General features: G+C 33.9%; 1 protein-coding gene across 1 annotated transcript; it reads left to right on the forward strand.

The window, feature by feature from the left end:
- The first annotated feature begins 10,747 nt into the window (after nt 1-10,747).
- On the forward strand, nt 10,748-16,309 carry LOC132172298 (uncharacterized). Its single transcript, XM_059583770.2, has 6 exons — nt 10,748-11,017; nt 12,959-13,052; nt 13,541-13,960; nt 14,619-15,294; nt 15,554-15,726; nt 15,937-16,309. The coding sequence occupies exons 1-6, from the start codon at nt 10,995-10,997 to the stop codon at nt 16,132-16,134; spliced, it is 1,584 nt and encodes a 527-aa protein (XP_059439753.2). The 5' UTR covers nt 10,748-10,994; the 3' UTR covers nt 16,135-16,309.
- Nucleotide 16,310: the final 1 nt, after the last annotated feature.

Below are 16,310 nucleotides of genomic sequence, written 5' to 3' on the forward strand. Positions count from 1 at the left end.
CCCGAAGTTAGGTTTGAGAGAGCTTTCCCTTTGCCTACCATAGGCATAGATCTATTGTCTCCAACAATTACCCTCTCAGTATTTTCCTTTATTGATGTGTAGAAGGATAAATCTTCTTTTTTTCCACAAATGTGCCTAATAGATGCAGAATCAATCACCCATCCTTTTACTTCCGTAGTCATGTTAGCTTCAGATACGACAGCTGCAATGATCTCTTCCACTTCCGTCACATTTGCCTTGTTTTTTGATATTGGTCCTTTGTAGTTGTTGGTAGTCCTTTGCTTATATACCGCTGCATAATGACCTGCTTTGCCACAGACAAAACAATTGACCATTTTCTTTTGTATTAGAGAATGAGATGTGTTAAATCTTTCCTTATTATTCCAAGGTTTTCCTTTGGGCCTATGGTCAAATTTCTTGTAGTGTTGTGGAGGCCTACTAGATCTCTCTTCTACTAAATTAGCTTTGGAAATAATTTCCTTAGCTTTGTTAACCTTTTCCAAAGACCTATTCATTTCTTCTATTTTAATATGCACTATGGTTTGTTGAAGACTCATGAAAGTCTTCTTTTGTTTGAAATGGAGTTTATACTCCTTCCAAGAGTCGGGTAAGTTTTAAACAAGACACTGGGTCAAAAAACTTTCGAGTAGACCATCACCCTCTTTGGCTAATTTAGCAACTATGTTATGAAACACATGAATTTGAGAAATAATATTCTTTTCATCGGTTATTTGAAAATGTAAGAAATTGCTTGCAACAAATTTCTTAGTACCATCATCCTCAATCACATATCTACCAACTAATTCATCCCATAAATTTCTAACAATTGTAAAATTGCAATAAACATCAAACAATTCATTAGATAAAGAATTTAATATAGTATTCACACATAATGTATTAGCCATCTCCCACTTTCTTAATTCTTTGGATTGTTCTTCAGATTCCTCATCTAGTCTAGGCTCAGTTAGAACACTAGAAATTTTTGTAAAATCTAAAACTGCAAGAACCTTTTGTTGCCAATGTTTAAAATTATTTCCATCAAAAGGTTCAATTTTTGAAGCATCTGGAAGAACTTTAGCAGCAGCAAGAATTTGTGCATCCATATTCAACATTTAAGATTGTTGTAAAATTAAATGGATGGTGCAAAAATTCTTATTGATGCTAAATAATATTAATCCGAACAATTAACAATAAGATAAATAGAATACAATAAATCAAAAAAATAGAGCAAGGAAAAATCTCTCGAAGCTAGAAAATCACGCTAGAGCGTTGTTTTTAAAGGTTGATTTCGTGCCTCCCAGAGTGTATAACTCGGTGCGATTAGATCTCTTGACACGCAACCTTCTAGGATTAGACTATAACATGTACCTTCGTTAAGGACGCACTTCCAAGTAACGAAGATCAAATGAACAACCCTTTGATCAAAGAAGATGAGGGACAAACCCACACCAAAAAAAGAAAAGAAAGAAAGACCAAATTATAGCTCAATGGCTTATGAAAAGAAAATTTGTTCGAAAAATAGAATATGGGTTTAGATGCTGTACGATCATTTTCTTTTGGAGCCTAAGAAGTGAGTCCTTGATGCTGGTAGGTGGGCTTAATTTATAAAAAAAATTGAGCTCATTGCTTTTACTAAAGACCATTAATAGCCAACGGTAAAAAAGCAATGCAAGATAAAATTTTCCTCTTAAAGCCTATGAATAAATGACAAACCATTAAAATCAAAACTCATGAAGGTGACTTAATGACAAACGGCTAGAAAACGTAAGATGAAATATTTTTCATAAAACTCATGAATAAATAATGAAGATAATCTAATGACAAATGGTCAAACCATAGATTCAGTTTTTTCCTCATAACACTCATAAAGAAGACTTGATGTCAAATGGTCAAGAGGGGAAAAAAAAAAATCAATGAGAAATAATGACCAATGTTTGTAACATCACAACACGTGTATGTATTATATTAAGGTGTGTTTGGCATTGTGACATCATAAAAAAAAAAGTGTTATTTTAAACCAAATCACAGAAAATAGATTGTTTGGAATTGGGTTTTTAAAAAATTGCGATTTTGAAAATGCACATTTTCTATGTTTTTAAATCGTAGGTAATAGTGTGTTTTTTTTAAAAAATGCACAATTTAAAGGATAAACTACGTTTTTAAAGGTCAAATTGCAATTTTGCCAAACTTCTAACTACGTTTTTAAAAATCACATTTTTAAAGCGCACATTTTAAAATCGTTATTTTTAAATCGTATATTTTGAAATCGCAAATTCAAACGAATCCTAAGAGTAATTCTATTTAGTAGACACATAAATTACTTCCATACAACTAGAATGATGTGGCAATAAAAATTAATCATTGTTTTTTATTTTTTTTCAAGTGCAGTTCAAAAGGCTAATTTTTATTGTTACACCATCCATTTATATGGTACTAATTAAATAACATTATTCTTATGTTAATACTCTAATAAATAATTTGCACACCTATGAAGAAGAGGAAGAGGAGAAAATGAGTCTTGACTATTGTAATACGGTAAGTAATCTTGATAGAGAAATAAAAAAATATTTTTGTATATCGATCATTGCAAGATTGAAGAAAGAATTTTGAGGCTAGGTTTCCATTTAGTTTGGCATACACATGACGTAAAGAAGAATTTTATTCTTTGGGAGGTGACAATTGCTTGTTATATTTAACTTTGATTTTTGTGTCCAATTAAGATTACTTGCCGTTGGATTCTCAAGGCAAAGAATGGCCCCCTCTACGGGTTCATATTTTTGCCTGTTAAAGTATTTTATATTCTCTGTTCTAGTTTAATTGATATTTTCTTTAATTTAGTCATTTACTTTTAATGTATTATTGAAATCAATTCTCCTTATATGATTATCATGTTTTCATTCATTTCACCTACCACATTTTTCTTATAGAGACATTTTGTGTACGCTATGCAAAACACACATCAATAGTAAAGATGTAGCTTTATCATCAATCTCATTCTCTGTCTTCGTTTCCACTTTCTCTCTTTTATATTTTCTTTTCACTCGTGTATTTTTACATGGTATATATCAAAACTATATATATATATATATATATATATATATATATATATATATATATATATTTGTGAATTTCAACAAACGTTTATGATGCTTTTCAAATGTCTCTGTGATGCCCTAATAAAATCAATTAACTGGTAATTGACTCCATGGTTCGCCTCCCAACTTTATTTCTCTTAGAACAAGACTCAGGGATCTCATCCTCTCAAAAGAGAAACTGCAATAAAATATTTTGACTAAAAGACAAAGGCCTCGACCTCGAACGTTTGGCCAAAGAGGTGCGAATGTTCTCTACTGGGGCAAAAAAACCTATTTCGAACCAAACATCCCTTTTTAATCACTTCTAAGGACAAACTGACAAAATAAGATTCTTAACATACTCTAACCTCGTAACGTATAACGTGGAGAGACGAAAAAGGAACACTACGGCGGTAAAAGGAAGACAACAAAAAGATGTGGTAGAAATTAACAACCTAAGTGGGGTCTTCTGTTTGAAGTATATTTGTTTATTTGTGTTATTTTAATCTGCCGTAATTCGTAATTTTGTTATGAATAGGACTTCAGAAAAGGAAGGGAATGTTTGAAATCTTGATAATCGTAGCAAATTTAGGAAGCCCATAGTTTACGACGACAAACTATTTCCTACGACAAATATTAACTGAAAATTGTGGTCATGCAATTGTACCAAAATTTGACAAACTTTACATCTCGTACTAGTTTGAAACAATAAACCTGGTAATTAAGAAAATTCTTGTTAGTTTGTTTTGATGTAAAATAATTTTTGTATTAATTAGTGTTTGGTGTGACCGAAAATAATAGTCAATGAAAAACATTTTTATTTGATATAAAAAACTTCTTTAATTTTCATAAAATGGTAACCATTTTTTAAAACCATAAACTATTTTTTGAGTTTGAACTTATTATACTTCAATCGTCGAACCACTACCAGAACACCCTTGGACCAATTGCCAAAAAACTTTGTCAGCCTTAGGTGGTTATTGAATTTTCATAACCGCAACCGCTCGGCCTAAAGTAGTTAGTATTGAGAACACTTATAAATTAAAAACGTTGATAGCACTATATCAAATCTTGTAAGGACAAACATAACAATATCCTTGTCTCATTATCTTGGGTCAAGTACATTTTTAATCCCTTTACTTTAGTAGTGGTATAAATTGGTCTCGGTGTTATTGATTTTTCAGTTAAGGCTATGTTAGTTTTGAGGTAAAATGTTTTTTAGAAAATGTTTTCCATATTTTCCTGTGTTTGGTGCGACGAAAAATAATAGTCAATGGAAAATATTTTTCGGTTTGACTGAAAAAGCCTCTTAAATTTTCGAAAAATGGTTTTCATTTTTGAAAACTATAAACCATTTTCTGAATTTGAGTATTTTATTCTCAAATTGATAGACCTGGCCGGGACATTGACGAGACCCTCTCGAGACCCTGCCGGGACTTGATTGAGAGCATGACCGAGACCCCGTAGAGACCAGACTGGGACCTCGCTGAGACCCACAGGGACCCCATCAAGACCCACCCCGATACCTGACCAGGGCGCGACAAAGATCTATTGGGGCCACCCTCGCACTTGATTGGGACCGCAATGGGACCCGACTGGGACTTGGTTGGGACCTAATTAGGACACCGTTGGGACTTAGTCGGGACTTATTTAAGACACGGTAAGAACCTAATCAAAACATTTTCATAATTTAAAGTTTAATATGATTGAATGAAATTATATATATATATTGTAATTTTTCATACACGCCAAACATCGAAAAATATTTTACATCAACACAAACGGAACCTAAGTCCGATCCCTAAACATCTTTTAGAATAGTAGTGGTATGATAGGAGTGCAACTTAAATTATGGAACTTTTTAGGTGGGATGTATTTTTTTTATTTGAAATAAAAAAAGTTTATAAAGTACTTGTAATTTTCCCTCTTTCTGTTGCAGCTGCTTGGAATGTGGATGAACATTGGAAAGTGCAAGAGAGTTTTGACTGCAATGTCCGGAGGATGAGCAAGAACAAGTGAATTGTTGGCACAATTGCAGTTCTTGTCATTGCTATCTTCTTGATCTTGTAATTTAAGCTTTCTAATAGTATGGACAATTTCTTGGGGTTTTTGTGAGGTGTAAAGAGAGGAAGAGCAAACTTGTTAGCAAGTGCTTTTAATTTGCAGAAGTTGGCTAATCACATCAACAAATTGCGTATGCTATATATATATAGTATGTCCAATATTGTGAATTATTGTATTAATGTGTTCTAATTAATTCTTAGTATGTAATTATTATAGTCTTACATTATCTAGGAGATAGGTAGCTAGACAGAATGAGATCACTTGAATTATCTTGAATTTCAAATATACTGTTAATTAATTTCTCGATCAATAATTTTGTTTGGCTTGAAAGTATACATCATGTGTGTGGGTGTGAGGATTGGCTGTGTAATTGTTTTCAGGCTGAATACAACATATTTAGCAACATGGTTAGAAAGACTTGTCAAAGCTTGGTAGAGAGAAATTTGGTCCCACGTCGTGTGTGTGAGTTGAATAATTGTAAGGGAAAGTGATTAGGAAATTAATACCAATTGCAACCATTATACACCTTTTATACACGAGTAATGCTAAAAAGAAAACCCGTGTTCTTCTTTTATACACAGCTTTTAAAATTACAGTTAGATTTGTGATAGATATTATTGGATTTTGATCTAATGGTAGTTTTGAAAGCTACGTCAATTCTGGGAGGATATAATTAAGAGGACATTGGTCTTCATTTTAGCATTACACTTCATACACAATTATTAACCAATTTGGCTTTGAGAAAAACTCGAGCCATGAATATGTGCAGTTGCATGCATTTTGCGATCTCTTTCTATTTTTTTCCTATTAAAAAAAGGTAAGCGGAAGAGACTAAATATATATATTCTACTTGAACGTAATTATAGAAGCATCTGTTTGCTGGGAACAACACAAAAAAAGCCTAGAAGATGAAAATAACAGGCACTTTTTCTCAAGTCTGATAACTGATCAGGGCATGAGTGAGTGATGTGAGTCACCCTAATACATATTCAACCATTTGAGAATTTCCTTGATTAGGAAAAAAAAAAAAACACTTTGAGAATTTCCTTAAAATGATGATAAATTCTTTGGGTCTCATTGTTATAATATGGTGTAACCACCAGATAGATCTTAGGCATAGATTCTAACCAATCCGGCTTTGAGAAAAACTGGAGCCAAATCCTAGCCAGATATAAAACAGTAAACAATAATTACATGAATAATGTTTATCAATGATTGTGAAGTCCCTTTTGAGAAAGATAAGTAATAAACAGTAAATCCAAAGTAAGTTGTCAGTTGTCACAGATTGTTCTGCTGTCTCTATACCATCCCTTTAATGAATTCTCTCCATTTTTCTTTTTCTTTTCCTCAGCTTCCCTTTGTTAAATTAATTCTCAAACCAAAGAAAAAACACGTACAGACATCACCAACTCACCATAACACAGCACAACATTCACATCAGCAAGAGTTGTAGCTTTGATTGATGAGGGAGAGACAGACAGAACAACAAACAAGAAGATGAGGAGAGAGAGAGAGATAGTTCTTGTTGAACATCTTTTGAGGAAAAATAGAAATAAAAATTACAACAAAGAAGGAAAGAAAGAAAGATAAACACAAGCTTGTGTTGAGCTATGGGTCCTTTTATTCTTTTAACAAGCTTTTCTGCTCCTTAATTTACTACCATTAATAATACTGTCTCCGCCCGCCTTTTTGCTCCAAGATCTTGGCTGCATGCGCATTTCTTTCAGAGCCTGGCTATTATCTGGTACGTTGTGCATGCATGGGTGTTAATTTGCATATTGTTTGGAAAATATGATACCTTTTCTATGATTGAACGTAGTTAATAATGCAAATATGAGTTGTTTTTTGTATTTATTACTTGGGTGGCAGTCGTACATTTTGTAACAAGACATGATTGTCTGGTTGGTCGGTGAGAAAAACAGGACATTATAAATGCTAAAACTTGATGAATTTGACGGATGTTTTCTTGATCCTTGTTTTGATTATATTCTTAATAGCAGGAATGGGTTCTCGAGATTGGTTTAGGTCCAGAGTCGGCTTAAAGAAAGCAAAAGATGGCACTTCAAAACGAGTACTGAAGGTATTGATCAGCCTTTCAATTGCAGTAACATTGCGTAATTTGGTTGAAGCCAAGCGAGGTATTTTGTTTACCTATCATTGAAAACAACAAATGAGTTTAATGGGACATTATCGTAATATAAAGTTTGGAAAAACATTATTGATTAGGTGATAGTTTGAAGGACGTATGTTGACTTTTTCCTATAAACTATCATTTGTGACATTCTTATCCGATCCCCTTTGAACTAACGTTCTTTTTAATTAGGACCCTGATCAACATGCTGCGTGTGATTTATGCGTGAAATTTTTTTACGTCAAAATCCAAGGTCTTAAAAAAAAGGTTGAGACATGGTTCAGCTACCCTAAATTGTAAATTAATTTGCTTTCACCCTTGTTTGACAACATTTTCTTCAAGGAAAAATACACTTTTCCCAAGGACAAACATGTCATTTGCGGATAGCCCCAAAATACCATTTGTGATACTTGTCCCCTTTGAACTATCCTTTCTTTTTAGAGTTTAGTGTCAAAATTGATGGAAACTTGGCAAGTGATATGACTGTGCACATTTTTTTACATGAAATATCCAAATTACCCTTCAAGAAACAAAAAAAACTTTAAAAAATTAAAAACAAAAAAAAAAAAGGAAGTGAGGGGTCTATTACAAGAATTTTGGTATTTAGCTATGACAAAAAAGTCATCACTAAAAGTCTAAAAGCCGTTCTTGATGAATTTTAACAATGACCTATCATCTCTAATAAGTTGTTGTTGCCCCATTGATAAAGGTTATTAGTGACGACGTAAGTGTCATCGCTAATTATATCACCAACAACATTTGTCCTTGCTTATAATAATAAAAGTTGTCACAAATAATGTAAGAGCTTTAATCGATTCCACATTGCTAATGATAGGCTATTCATGATGATACCTGAGTCATTGCAGATGATACGTGCATGGCCGACCATCTTAGGGTGGTGGAGGTTGTTCAACCACCTCTAAAATATTTTTTGGAGGTGGCCGAACCAACCCAAAACCTAAGAAGATGGTTTGGTTACACTCATCTCTCACTTTTTTTTTTTTTAAAAAAAAAAAGTACTTTGAATGACAAATCCTTCATTTTAACTCCTGAAATCATTGTTTTTTATGGGTAGATTAATCAGTTGAGACTACGTCTCATGAAGTGATGAAGGCCACTAATTTGAATCTCCCTCCACCTTTTTCTTTTCTTATATGGACATGTCAAAAAAAAAAAAAAAAACTCTAAAAATCATAATAATCTGGGTATTTCAAACAAAAATTAGTACATTAATATATAATTAAGTCAAATGCTTGACGGAAGGTACCAACTAAAAGAAGAAAATACTTATAGTCGCCAATGTTATTTTGGGTCAAGTGTAAATCAGGCATGAATTAAGTGTGTTTTCCCCATTTATTAAATTATTGTCAATGAAAGGTATCTTTCTTCTTTACGTATGTCATAAGACCGTTAAAAAGTCACAAGTCTTTCTTTTTCATTTTCTTTCTTTCTGAGCAAGTAATTATAAAGTTGGGTTTGGCTACCTCTTAATTTGTAAATTGCTGCGGTAGATACGCTTTGAATTCATACAACATTTTCGTCAGTCAAGGCGATAATAGTGGGTTTAAACCTGACTATTGAGCTTTGAAGGTAACGGTTTTCTAGTTGAAAAGTATTTCCTGGGTACGTTTAACACGATATGATTCCCGAACTTGAAACGTAAATCATATTGCATTTTCGTCTACTCTTCATATATATAAATGAGAAAAATACAACATATTAAGGAATATTTTGTTTTCATATATCTATTTCTTTATCATCCCATTCATCTTATTCATAGCCACGTACGCGCGCTCTAGAAGTTCAACCATGTTAATTTCCATACCATTAATAAGGAAATCATAAGAAACCTTGTGATGCGGGACAAGACGAGTTTGTTGGGTCATGTATTTTTATTTTAGTTCTATTAGTTTGTAGTATTCAATTTTTAAGAGTTTGTTATTTTGTAATTCAATAATGGGCTTAGCCCAAAGTTAGAAATTTGGGTTAGGTTACATCAACAAAAATTAGGGTTAGGTTTAAGTTGTATTTAGCATTATGATTTTATAGACAAAAAGTGCGATTTTAAATCAAATCTCAAAAAATAAATCGTTTGGATTGCTTTTTTAAAATATTGCGATTTGAAAAACTAGAAAATCTTTGTTTTCAAATCCTAGCTAAGTATGTATTTTTTTAAAAAAAAACACACAATTTTAAAAGGATAAACTGCTATTTTAAAGTTTAAATTGCGATTTTGCCAACCGCTTAGTTAAGTTTTTAAAACACAAGTCGAATATTTTCTATTTTTAAAATTGCATTTTTTGAAATGGCAAACCTAAACCCTTACTCATTAAGGCTATTAAGTGCACTATTGTATTTTAATGGACACAAATTATAATTGATGAATAATTAAACAAATTTAACCTCCCTAAACATTACAAAGAAAATAAAAGAGTAATACTATATACAACACAAATATCTTATAAAACTAGTGTGCCACGGCCTATTAGTCTTAATTTGAGAAGTATAGTATTTCTCTTCAATCGCAGGACAATACCACTTGGCTTGACTTTAACTTAATGTTTCTTGTCTTGGAAAGTGCATTAACATGGACTTAACTACATGTTACAACTTTCACTCTCCTTTGGAAAGGGAAGAGAAAGTTTCAATTTGGTTCCTCTACATTTTGAATTAATTTGGAGCACAATTTTTTTTTTTTTAATTTTTAATTTTTTTTTTATGTCGTATAGTACTTCAATAATTAATATATAAGTAATTCTATAATGCTTAATTTATATTGTATTCGGCAAGCAGTGCCTATTAACTATTGAATTTTAAGTGCTGATGTATTTTTTAAAATAATTTAAATAATATAATATTATGTATATCTATTATTAAATGCACCAATTTTAACTCTTAATTATAAAATAGATTCTAAGGAAAAATCTAGTCTCATAAGAGCATTCCCAATGGATGAGTCATATTTTTATGTAAAATGACTTTTCAAAACTCACTTTTATCTAATTTAGTTAAGCCATTTTTAAATGTCTCTACATCCGATTAGCTATATTTCTATCTATTCTATTAAAATATTATTAAAAGTAATAAAAGTTTTGGGAAAAAGAGAACATGTGAGAGGAAAAATGAGAAAAGTTTTGGAAAAAAGAGAACATGCAGAGAAAAAGTAGGAAAATATTTAGGAAAAGGAGAAAATAGGTGAGAGAAACAATGAAAAATAAAATAACTCCCTTGAAAAGTGCTGTTACATTTAGCTTTTATTTTAGCTCTTTCAATCAAACATCTATTTTACATTTTCTTTTGGCTAATCTAATGTAAGAGGTTTTTTAAACGTTTAAAAAATTATTTTAGATAAAAATAACATTTAGCTCTTCCATTGAAAATGATCTTCGTGGTGTAGATGCAAAGATAAACTTTTATGCCTACAAACGTCAACAGCATTTATTGTTGAAGTCCATTACGAAACAATCACTTTAAGCGATGATAAAGAAGTAGATATCGGTTTGACTCCTAAAGAGTGTTTTGTTCTTGAACCAGTCATTGACTTTTCCTATGTGTCTCTCACTCTTTCATTCCGCTTCTTTTATTGCTCCGCCGGGACCTCTGCGTCTTCTTGGGCCGTCGTAAAGTCTTTTTCAATTTTCTTCCTTTATTACCTTTTTATGGTCTGTTGAGCATCTGCAGAATTGGGTTTCCTCGAACTCTTCGAGTTGTCAAGGTTTTTGCTCATGGGTGTCGATTCTTGGAACTTGTGAGTGATCAAATTCATGGCTTTTATGTTTTTGTACGGCATATGGGTCTCTTGCTTTTGTTAACTTATAGTAGCTTGCAGTGACTTTAGAAGCGTTTTGGCATGTTGATCATCTGTACTTTGAGGTTTACTTATTTTTTCATGGTGGTAGTTTGTGTTGCCTTTGAAGAGCTTATTGAATTTAGGTATTTTGGTGGTTTATGGTTTTTCTGGGGTGCTTTTGATAGTTGATCATTAGAGTTTGGGTATCTTTGACTCAATAGGTTTCTTGTCCCTCCCCATGTTTGGTCGCTGAGAAAAGTGAGGGACAGAGGAGAAAACAATTGAAGGGTCTTGTGTCTTATGTTCTTTTGGTTTCTCTATATTTAATGTTGTTTCGGTTTCTGGTTGTTGTATGAATTTCTCCAACTTAGCCCAGCTGTTTTGTTGAGTTCTGATAATTGACAAGGTTTCAATTTAAAGGACTCCAAATCTGACAATCAAACTTATGTTAATGGTGGGCTAACAAAGGTTTGGAGCTGGATTTTAATGTACTTGTCATTTTTCTAGTTTGGTGATAAAAACCTCGGTTTTCGTGAAAGCATCTCTGAATCATTCTTGAGGTTAGCATGAATAAGTTTCTGAAGTCGGGATTTTACTCGATTCTCGAAAGCATGATCGATACTTGCGGTCTTAGAGTTGATCATTGCATGACTTCTCTTTGTTTTGGTAATGTAATATAGCACTGGCATAGGGCTGTTCGAAAGCTCCTGGAAGTGAAGAATTTTGGCTTAGATTTTGCAAGAAGTAACTAGGTTGGTTTTTGGCCCAATCTCAGTATTTGATCACACTTCAAAGGTTTCATAAATTATTTGATTTTAATTCTTGATATGAATTTTTTATTGTTTACTTTTACTGTGAGAATTTGCAACATGAAACCAAGATCATTTGATTACTGACAATATTGAGGCCAAAGTTTGATCATGTACATATATTTTAGTGAAAATTATCCTTTCCCCTCATGAACTACCACTCGATGACCATATACCCCCATCAACTACCAACTTTACATTACGACCCCATCAAACTACATTTCATTACCAAAACCCCCATTTCGTTAGTCAAGGTCGTTAAGTTGGACGGTCAACCCATCACGTGCGCGTCACATGCCTTGAATGCGTATGCATTTTTTTTTTTTTTTTGGGTAATTATCTTTTCCCCCATGAACTACCTCTTAATTACCATATACTTCCATCAACTACCAACTTTACGCGCACGTGATGGATTGACCATCCGACTTAACGACCTTGACTGATGGAAATGGGGTTTTGGAAACAAAAGGGTAGTTTGATGGGGTTGTAATGTAAAGTTGGTAGTTGATGGGGGTATATGGTAATCGATTGGTAGTTCATGGGGGGAAAGGACAATTACCCCTATATTTTATTATTCGGTTAGTTCCAACATGTTTAATACTTTCTCTTATGCTCCAAATATGGACTTTACTGATCGAGCACTGATGCGCTTTCTTTTTGTTGCTGTGGATGGTACTAATAGATTCTTGTTTTCTTTAAGAATGGCCCAAGTAATTTCAGTCTAAATGATTGACATTATCAATGTTTTTACGCAACAGTTGGCCAGCTAATGCCTATGTTATATGTAATTTTTACACTTGATTTTAGCTGGCAAATCATATTATGAAAATTCATTTTGTGCCTTTCTTGAAAAGATAAGTAAATGTTACATTCACTTGGTTGGATTATATCTGCTTTATGTTTTCCATTTTTCCCTTTTTTTAGCATATGGTCCAGCAACCCAAAATATGGCTAATATTTTTTTTGTGCTTGTTGAGTACTCATTAATCTGAATGGCTGCAGTATAACGCTCTTAGTAGAAGGTGAACAAATTAAAACTTTGTTCTGCATCTAAAAGGCGGATTTTTTAAGCATGGTTGCTTGTGTTCAGTATGGAGAACAGATCTGAAGGGATTGCCTGGGTTGGGAACATGATGCATAAGCTTGAAGCCATGTGCTTGGAGGTGGATGAGATCATGGGCCAGGTACCATTTTTTATTTCCTGTTTAAACTTTTTTAAGACCCCTGCGTTACGTGTGGTGGTTGATTTTTGGCATTCTACTGAATGAAAATGGTCTCCTCATCGTGCTTCCTGAACATCTAGTTCTTGATAACCTCCACGTATTGTTCAATTCAAATATGTATTAATCTGCTGTCAGTTTGAATTATGAAGTTTTTGGGTCCTAGTTCATTTAATTCTGCATAATTGAGAAGTTGTCTCCTGAGTGTTGGGCTCTCTTTTATTTTTCAAAAGGTACTTATGATAAAGTAATGCTAAAAGAGTCATTTTGTAAGTAACGCTCAAACATTTTAGTGATCTTTCAGATGTTTAAATTTGATCTGATTTGGATGTGTCATGCTGTGTAGTTTCCATCTTGTTGCATTTCTGCACCATCTTTAGTTTAGCCCTTCTTACATTAAGTCTGCTCCCAGTGCTGCTATCTGTCTTATACTAGATTGCTTTCTTGAGCAGGATGCACTTAATAATGCTGGAGGTCAGTTACAGACGGTGGGTGCCCCTGTTAGACAATTTTGGTCAGAACTCATGCAAGATATGCTCCTTCCATCTTCGGTGGATATACAGGAAGAGGAGGGTTCGCACTCAGCTGCAGGAGGAAACGCCAAGGCCACAGTCTATGATGAGTCAATTGGTATTGATGAAGGGCATATTGAAGAGGGAGCTTGCAGAGTAGATCATTTGTTACACTCATCTTCTGTCGAACTTGTTAAGGGTATGGATCTTAGTTTATCTTTGGACAAAAATGTGGATGTTGGGATCAATGGGATGACTGTAGAGCCAGAAGTTGGTATCAAAGAAATTCCTGTTAAGGAGATGCAAATCCAGCAGGATATTTCAGATATAATCCCCCCTGGAAATAAAGATTCAAGCAAGGTACTGTTATCCCATAAACTTTGTTGTGAAAAATAATTTTAGGATCTCAAAGAAGCAGAAAAGAACATAATCCCAATCTCACAGGACCCCAAAATTTAACATGGTTCGATTTAACAAGTTTACATCTACATGCAGAGACTACCAAGAGAAAATCCATTTGCAAAAGATGGAGTACAAAGAGTAGTAGAGAGAAAACCACTCAAAATTCAAAGCCCTAATATGACCAAAATCTCACACTCTGACGAAAGAGAATTATTTTACAATGAAGAGAAGGCCAAAAACTCTCTTTAATTCTCTAGTGCCTGCGGATTTACGAAGAAAATAAAATTCTTTGCTATGTGGCATCTACGTCTCTTTCTCTCAATGCATTCTCTATTTCTCATTGAGCGGCTGCTTTTTTTTTTTTTTTGGTCTCTCTCTGACTTTCACATTCGCAGGCTGCCTTTTTATACAAGTTCAAGTCAGTTGAGAGAAAGAGTTTACGTCACTAGTCATTTCCAAAACCAATTGAAAATATAAAAGACGGGTGGGCCACATGACTTGATGTATTTCAAGTCACCGCATCACATTTTTGTATCATCTTTAGTTTAGCTCTTCTTACATTAAGTCTGCTCCCAGTGCTGCTATCTGTCTTATACTTGATTGCTTTCCTGAGCAGGACACACTTAAAAATGTTGGAGATCACTTACAGACGGTGCGTGACCATGTTAGACAATTTTGGTCAGAAATCATGCAAGATATGCTTCTTCCATCATCATTGGATATACAGAAAGAGGACGGTTCTCACTCAGGTGTGGGAGGAAATGCCAAGGCCACAGCCTATGTAAAGCCAACGGTTGGTATTGATGAAGAAGAGCATATTGAAGAGGTACCTTGCAGAGTAGATAATTTGCTACACTCATCTTCTGTTGAACCTGTTAAGGGCGTGGGTATTGATTTATCTTTGGAGAAAAATGTGGATATTGGGATCAATGGGATGACCATAGAGCCAGAAGTTGGTACCAAAGAAATTGCCGTTAAGGAGAAGCAAATCCAGCATGAGATTTCAGATATAATCCCCCCTGGAAATAAAGATTCAAGCAAGGTGCTGTTATCTCATCAACTCGATGCTGATAATGATATGGTACTGGATTGTAGAGCCAAGATTTTACTCCCAGCCTCAAATGATGTCCAAGGGTCTAACTCTTTTATGAAAAGAGGGGAAGAGATAGATGCTGGTGCTTGTAACTCTGGCGACATACCATCCCCTGACTCTGTTAGTTTGGTTGAGTCCTGTGAGAATAAAGTTATGGATGCTGAACTTAGTTGTGGTGATACCTCAGCAGTATCAATTCGTAAGTATTTATATCATCATGATCTCTCTCTTTGTTTGTGCGTGTGTGGATTGGGGGTCTAATTTTTATGAATCAGAGTCTTTGTCTTATGCAGAAGCTGGTAACTAGTCTTTTTTTTTTCTCTTTCTATTATTAATGCTCTCTAGCAATGTTTCTGCAATTCATTTCATCTATTTGCGTTGAGATATTATTGATATCCCAATGGTTTTCCATTCTTACTTTTTGAAAAAAAAAAAAATGTTTTGTTGCATCATTCCAGGAACATTCAATAGCTCCATTGATGAAGAGTCTAGGGATGATGATGTTACCAAGCAAGGCATACAAACTGCTCAATCATCTGATATGGTGAAGCTTGGTGGAAGTTGCATTATGGTGGAAAGTACTGAACTCTGCTCCATCTCTTGTGAAGCGACAAAAGTTGGGTCTTACAAGGTATGCCTCTATTGCTTTCTCTTCCACTCTCTGCCCTCTCTCTCACATACACAAGTCAATTTATGCAAATTGGCGGTACTTTGGCAGAAATATTTTAAGCATTTGCATACAACAGTTTATTTATGAGAAGTTGAGTGGTGGGATAGTTAGAAAGCAATGCAATATTGACAATAACTGATGTATCCCTCTTTACTTTCTTGGTTCTTTCAGAAAAAACTACGGGAAGCTTTTGCTTCAAAAATAAGGTTACTGAAGAATCAGAATCATAAGCAGCATGCAACCTTTTATGAGGATCTCGATACAGGATTAGATCAACAAAGAGGAAAAAGTTCCAAATCATCCACTCATGCTAAAAGACCTGATTCCCTAGACCCAGAATTCAGTGAGTCTGAGTGGGAGATTGTTTAGATATATTAGGATGAAATGACTAGGCAATTCCACTGGTTTTGCAGCCTTGATTATGCCAGATGAAACTGAGGATCAACAATTGAGTTAAATTAGTCTTTTTTATTAAATGTATTGAGTTAGAAACAGCGAGTGCTTATAAAGGTGGAGGATATCATATGTTTATGCTTTTATTGCAG

This window comes from Corylus avellana, chromosome 1 (assembly GCF_965113065.1).
Source record: "Corylus avellana chromosome 1, dhCorAvel1.hap1.2, whole genome shotgun sequence".
Classification (NCBI taxonomy): Eukaryota; Viridiplantae; Streptophyta; class Magnoliopsida; order Fagales; family Betulaceae; genus Corylus; species Corylus avellana.